The sequence below is a fragment of the Otolemur garnettii genome, unplaced genomic scaffold (assembly GCF_000181295.1).
Source record: "Otolemur garnettii isolate 467f Iridium unplaced genomic scaffold, OtoGar3 scaffold00156, whole genome shotgun sequence".
NCBI lineage: Eukaryota > Metazoa > Chordata > Mammalia > Primates > Galagidae > Otolemur > Otolemur garnettii.
Window position 1 is genome coordinate 914,054 of NW_003852551.1, and position 7,211 is coordinate 921,264.

Consider the following 7,211-nt stretch of genomic DNA (forward strand, 5'->3'; position numbering starts at 1 on the left):
CCTTAGCCGGTTGAGCTATAGGCGCCGAGCCTGTATCATTCTTTCATACGTCAGATTTACTTTATAGCCTTTGGATGTCTATGATACTTAATAAAGTTAATGATATTTAAAATAATTACAAATTACAAAATTTAGCATAGGAATTACAGGATACCTGTTCTTGTATTCCTGAAAGGAAAGTGCTTTTTTGGAGAAAAGGTAACTCATAATGAGTTCTACCCATGACTCAGATTACGATTTAAATTTCCTTCTGTTAAAGGTTTTTCTCCCCTCCCCCCCTTTCTCTTTGCTCCGCTGCTCCTCAATTTGTAGGAAAGGTTTGAAGCACTTTTTACCATCTACGATGACCAAGTTACCTTTCAGTTGTTCAAAAGCTTTCGGAGAGTCAGGATAAATTTCAGCAAACCAGAAGCCGCAGCGAGAGCTCGAATAGAACTCCACGAGACAGACTTCAATGGGAAGAAGCTGAAGCTGTATTTCGCACAGGTACTTCACAGGGCAGAGGATGCTGTTCCCTAAACTCGTTTCTCTCCATCAAAAAGTATTTCTAGTTCTTCATTTTCTATATAATCAGGTTTTTAGAAGGAATCATCCCAATCAGCAAATAATATAAACATATTTTTCCTTTATTTATAGATATATAATTTTATTAGTTAGCATATTTACCCTTCTCACTTGGTTTACTGAGACTTATTTTTTCATCTTAATTCACTTTTCAGTAGCTTGGCTGAGCTAGTGTTGTGTGTGGGTTAAGCCCTGATGCCTCGGGCTAGTTCTTTCCTGCACCTAGTAATGGTATACGTGCAGGGGTACCTGAAATCCTTGGGAGAATTGAGAAAATAGCCTCTCAGATAATTTTTTGTGTTCGTAATTCATATGAGGAGCCCCATGGAAAATGGCTACTGGACCAGGGATTGGCCAGGGAGGTGGCATAGAACTGTACAGAAAGGACACATTAGACTCAATTGTAGAGGATCCTGTGGGTTCTAAGAACTAACTCTGTTTATGTTCTAGTCCTGCATTGATGTGATGCTGACCATTTTTTTCTCCAAAGAACTATTAAAATAAAGACATCAGATCTCTATTTGTGTGAAGTGCACTGTTTTTTTTTTTTTTTTTAATTCTCCCCTCCTTGGTCTTAGTTACATTCCCAAATGAAATCTAAATGAAAGAGATGTTTGCACATGTGGCAGGATCCCTCGAGATGGAGGATAAAATAAGATGATGTAGACTAATCTCTTCTCCCAGAGCAAAGTATAGTAACTACTGCGGTTCATTTCTCTATTCATTCATGTTTTTATTCAGCTATTGTTTATTGAGCACCTAGTGTGTACAGCCACTGTACTGTGTGCTAAGTGTTCAGTAGTGAATCACACAGACCCAAGTCCTCCCTCTTGGAGACCACAGACTGTTTAAGAGAAGTTTTTAATTTTCTCCAAAAAGAGGTAACAGTTAACTTAGAGATGAGAATGAAGGAAGATAGCCCAGTTTGCAAACTGGTTTTGAGTATCTTGTTCCCTGCAGGTGCAGATGTCTAGTGAAGCTCGGGATAAGTCCTATCTCCTGCCGCCCCAGCCTGTCAAACAGTTCCTCATCTCCCCTCCAGCCTCGCCTCCAGTGGGGTGGAAGCAGAGTGAAGATGCAACGCCTGTTATAAATTATGACTTACTCTGTGCTGTTTCCAAACTGGGACCAGGTAACAAACTTCTGTTTTTCCCCCAAGAAACTCAGCTGTTGCAGACAGTGTGCATTGTGACAGAAGGTAGAGGGTATAGTCACACACGCCTGGGTTCAAATTCCAGCTGTGGCATTTGCCAGCTCTGTAATCTTGAGGAATTTACTTAGCCTCAATTTTCTGAACCCTGGTTTTTTCACCTCTACTTAAGAGTATAGATAATCATAATATCTGCCATTCAGTGTGGTTATAAGGATGAAAAGATATATTTATAATAACAAATATAACTGCAATTTTTATTCTAGTATCCAACAACTTTTTGTTTTTTGTTTTTTGTTTTGTTTTTTTTAAAGAGATTGGGTGTCACTCTGTCACCTGGGCTGGACTCCTGGGCTCAAGCAGTCCTCCCATGTCCTCCTCTCAAGTAGCTGGGATTACAGTCATGTGCCACCATGCCCAGCTAATTAAAAAAAATTTTTTAGAGACTGGGTCTCACTCCGTTGTCCAGGCTGATCACCTCAAGCCATCTTCCAGAGTACTAGGATTATAAGCACGAGCCTCTGTGCCCAACTGATAACTACTTTGAATATATTTCAAAGAATTGGTGTTGATATATCATCCCTTCCTCATTTTTCTCGTTACTTTTTAAAAATTTTCTCCTATCCCTTCTTTTTACTTCCTCTACCTCTCCTTTCCCTTTAAAATAATATAAGAAACTAATGGGCGGCGCCTGTGGCTCAAAGGAGTAGGGCACCAGCCCCATATGCCACAGGTGGTGGGTTCAAACCCAGCCCCAGCCAAAAACTGCAAAAAAAAAAAAAAAGAAAAGAAAAGAAACTAATGCCATTCTGGTTCAGACTAGTTGTCCACCCATAATAGTGTTACATCTCTTATAGGGGATACAGGAGGCATTTTGAGCAGAAAGTGGCTTAGTGGTATGTTTAGGCATTAGAGCTGAATCTTGGATTTCTGAGGTCCTGTGATAAAAGGATCGCCAGTGCTGTCTGGATCCCTACAAGTATACCCCAAGAGAAAACTAAAACCATTGTGAAGTTAAGCAGATTTACTCGTATTATTCCTAAAACAGCAATTAGCATTTACATTTTAAGCTCCCAAGACTTCAAGTACTAAAATAACAAAATTTTATAAGAGTCTTTAACATGTCAAATCTCTAGCACCACCACAAGATTAAATACTCTGACATAGGATTTAAAGATTTAAAAAATATGGCTCAGCACCAGTAGCTCAACCCTGTTAGGGTGCCAGCCCCATACACCAGGGCTGCAGGTTCAAACCTGGCCTGGGCCTGCTAAACAACAATGACAACTACAAAAAAAAAAAAAGTAGCCTGGTGTTAGTTTGGACTTGTAGCACAGTGGTTACGGCGCCAGCCACATATACCGAACCTGGCCTGGGCCAGCTAAACAACAATGACAGCTGCAACAAAAAATAGCTGGGCATTGGGCAGGCACTGTAGTCCCAGCTACTTGGGAGGCCGAGGAAAGAGAATCACTGAAGCCCAAGAGTTTGAGGTTGTTGTGAGCTGTGATGCCACAGCACTGTACCAAGGATGACATAGTGAGACTCTGTCTCAAAATAAATAAAGATTTAAAAAATAGCGACAATTAAAATCTGAGTAGAGCAAGAAGTTTTAAGAGACAGAACGATCTCTTTGCTGGAAGCGAGGCCATGGTCCTTCACTTGTTTTGCCTCCACAGGAGAGAAATACGAACTTCACGCAGGAACTGAGTCGACACCTAGTGTGGTGGTGCATGTCTGTGAAAGTGAAACTGAAGAGGAAGAAGAGACAAAAAACCCCAAGCAGAAAATTACCCAGACACGGCGCCCTGACCCTCCGACTGCAGCACTGAATGAGTCCCAGACCTTCGACTGTGCGCTGTGAGGCCTTGGCTGAGGGGCAGGGCAGCTGCCCTTGAGGGTTTCGGCCATGGCGATCAGCGTCCCTGCTGCTGACACATCACGCTGCTGGTAGCGTGGGTGAGACTGGGAGTGAGTGCAGCTCAGGGTCCTTTCTCCACACCTGTCCTGCAGACATGGTGGTAGAGAGTAGCAGCACATTTTACCATTCAGAATTTTAAGGCATATTCTGATGGCACTTTAAATTAATGGTTCAGCCCCCTAAGATGTGGCAACTCTCGACCATTTTCAAACAGTAGCAGATTAGGAAAATGGCTTCCCTTCCCCTGAGCAATGTTAGTTCCTCTGATTCTGCAAAATGTGGGACACCCCAAAACTGGAACTGCAGTCACCCAGCACTGTACCATTGTCATAAACTTAAAAGTAGTCTTGCATTTTTCCTAATCCAGTGTAGGTGTTTTTGTACTGGTGTAATAGCTTCTAACTAGTATATTGATCCAAGGTGTTTATGCAATATACATGAAATATTTTGCACAAAAAGAAACCTGAAATACAGAATAATTCATAGAAATCATTTTTCTCAAGTGTTTCATTAGCTTTGGGGAAGAAATGCCAAACCCACTTCAATGACCAGAGTCAGGTGACACAGATCTGTGTGCATGCTGTTCTCTTCCCTGTCACTCTTACTGGGAAGGTGGGGGAAGGTGGCGAGCAGGCCACGGTTCCTATTGCAGCGTCCCCTCAGGCATAGTCTGCCCGGGAAGGGCTGCTGCTTCGGAGGCGGGCCCTGTCACCAGTAGGCCTGACTGATTTCAGAGGGCTGCTGCACTTTGCTGTTTGTGACCATGTGCTGGCCTGGGACACCAAACTGTCTTCCCTTGCCAATTTTTAGCCTACTTTTCTTTTTTAATGTTTGTCAACCACTTATTCTTAAGTTTTTCTGTGGTCTAGATATGTTTATATATGTCACGCATAGACTTTAAATTGGAAAAGGTAATGATCTTCTACCTGGATGTCTTCTGAAGACCATTTTTACATTGTCCATTTAGACATTTTCCACCCTGCTTTGAAAGAAAAGTCACACATACTATTTTTCTATGAATTAGGGAATGAGGGAGAAACCTGTCTAGTCATACTTTTCTTTTTGATGAAATTTTTTACCCTGGCTTTACAGTTTATATTTTTCCCAGAACAGAACTGTTTCTCACATGTGTTTCAGAATGCATACTTGAACCTCCTAAAGTAGAAGCAGCAGCAGTGTCTTTGTAACTCTTTGTGGTCTTGTGGTCTCTTCAGACTTTGAAGTCCCTCTTCTAGAAGAATCTCGCCCCGGAATGCTTTGCTTCGGGTGAGTCTGTGCTCGTCTCTACTCATTGTGCTGTTCCCTTGTGTGGCCACTGTCTGGAGCGCCCTGGCCGGTTTGTGAAGGAGTTGAAAACATGCTTAAGAACTGATGAACCCTTGTGGCTGCCACCACAGAGCAAGAAAACGCAGACATTCAAGCCATGATATCTGTACATTTTTGGTAACAGGTTACTATGATTTAGTTCTTATGGTGAGATTTATTTCTGAGCCATTGAACTATATTGTGCAAAAAAAAAAAAGTTTTTCTCCATTTTTCTTGGTCTGAATAACTCAAGGTGACAGACTCTTCCATTTGTATCTTTGTATCACTGCTAAGCCTTCATGTAAACTCAGTTGAATTTGCAGTTCCATCCATGATCAATTTATTTATACTATCATTTGTCACTTCGACAGCCACTTAATAAATACACTTTGCAGTCTGAAGTCAGCATTTTACCCGTTTTTCTTTTAAAGCCAAATTTTATTTGAATTTTTAAACAATGTTTAGGAAACTTAAAAGTTCCAAAAGTGCAAAGATTACGACGTTCACTATTCAGTTACAGCCGGGTGCTGGCTACTTTACTTGTTTTTGTTTGTAGGGGAGACCCTAAATTTCAGGAAGCATATGTATCATCAGCAGTTGGGAATTTTTTGTATTTCCCTTTAGGTAATACTTATTCAGCATAATTTTCTAAGTGATCAGAACCCACGATGTTTTGTTATCTGACTTGGTTTTCCTTCTCTACCTGCCGGTTGAAGAATAGCTCATCCCTAACATGTAAAACACTTTTTTTAAAATGGTGTTTTGTGATAAGAAAAAACATATGCAAAGGATAGGAAAAGCAGAACAGCAGGGGTAGTCGACTGAACCTGCACTGCATTGGATCGTATGTTGTAGATATTTTTTTCAACATACACACCTGATGAAACCCCAAGATAAATCCATTTTAAAAGGATTCTAGTGAGCATCTGCTGGGTTTAAGGTGCTCAGAGGCAGGAATGGGTAAGGCCACTTTCCTTACCTCTCCCTTGGAGAACTGACCATCGGGTGGACAGCAAACTAGTGTTTTCACATTCTGCTTCTTCAAAGCTGTGTACGTGAATACTTATCCAGAATGAAGAGCCAAATCAAAGCTCTGAGGAACTTTCAAGTTCAACACAAAAGTTTAAATAGAGCATGGTGGTCAATTATGAGATGTTTGAACTGAAGAGATACCAAGAGATGAAGGTGAGGCACAGTGCTTTTATTTTTTAAGAATTCGGTCTTTATTGTGTGCTAGTCACATTAATTCTGTCTTTTAAAATGTAAAAAGATTTGGTTTTCTTAGAAGCTCAGTAACCGGGCTGAAGGTGACTGTGAAGATTGTGTAGTCTAATCCTTGTGCTATATAGATTAGAAAACTAAGGTTATGGGACTGATTTCAGAGCCCACAGAAAGGCAGCCCAGACACCGGAATTGGTGTTCCCAACTCCTGGCTGGTGCTTTTCCTACTTTTTCTTGCATTGTACTCTTAAAGGGACAGTGAATACTAATCCCTGTCAAAAGGAATAAAGGTGGTAGGGGGATTCTTTTTCTCCTGATGGGATACAATGAATAAGAAAGAAATAAGAACTATCTTGCTTGATGAGGATAGTAACTTAGTAATTTTAATGAAGTTGATGTTCCATGTTGTGTGATTTTTTAATTATCGAACCACTGAGGGTGGAATCTGCCTAAATAATTTTATCTTGGTAGCCAGCAATTTATGTTGGCGTTTTTTGGTGGGCTTTCCCAGATTTTCATATTAATGAAATTAAAACATTAATAGTTTTACTTAAGCTGTAACTCTAATGAAGTAGAATGAAATCCAGTCTGATTTGAAAATAAAAGTCTCCAGTGGAGCGACAGTACTGGTAAAATTGAGTTCTGTTCAAGATCGAAGACTGATCTGTGTTTCGTATTTTTATATAAACTCTTTCACACACCATAGATTTATTTTAAAAACGGAAAATTTCAAACATAATTAACAGTGGAAGATGGACTACATTCTGTGGTGTGTCAGGTTCACTATTCACTGGAGTTGTAGCCCTCATACCTGCCATACCAGTGAACTTGGCCATCTTTCCCTCTTCCTCTCTGTGTGCTCCTTTTGTGCACATTTGCATTTATCTATATCTTCCTGTAGTAAAGAAAAAAATTACTTATAAGTCATGTGACAATATAAAGGAACAAAAGACTTGGGGGAAATAGTTGCCTCTAGCTGGGGTAGTATACATTATAGCAACTCATGGGTTAAAAGTTAAGTCAATGTAAAGAGTAAGACTTATCAACGCT

The 7,211-nt window shown here is 40.4% G+C and overlaps 1 protein-coding gene across 1 annotated transcript in view; it reads left to right on the top strand.

Annotated features, from left to right (window-relative positions):
* Positions 1 to 7,205, top strand: part of RCAN3 (RCAN family member 3) — a 35,826-nt gene extending 28,621 nt beyond the window's left edge. The window contains exons 3-5 of the mRNA XM_003799766.3: positions 313 to 486; positions 1,525 to 1,696; positions 3,394 to 7,205. Of these exons, the coding sequence (XP_003799814.1) occupies positions 313 to 486; positions 1,525 to 1,696; positions 3,394 to 3,578 (531 nt within the window). The 3' untranslated portion in view covers positions 3,579 to 7,205. The remainder of the gene's footprint in view (positions 1 to 312; positions 487 to 1,524; positions 1,697 to 3,393) is intronic.
* Positions 7,206 to 7,211: the final 6 nt, after the last annotated feature.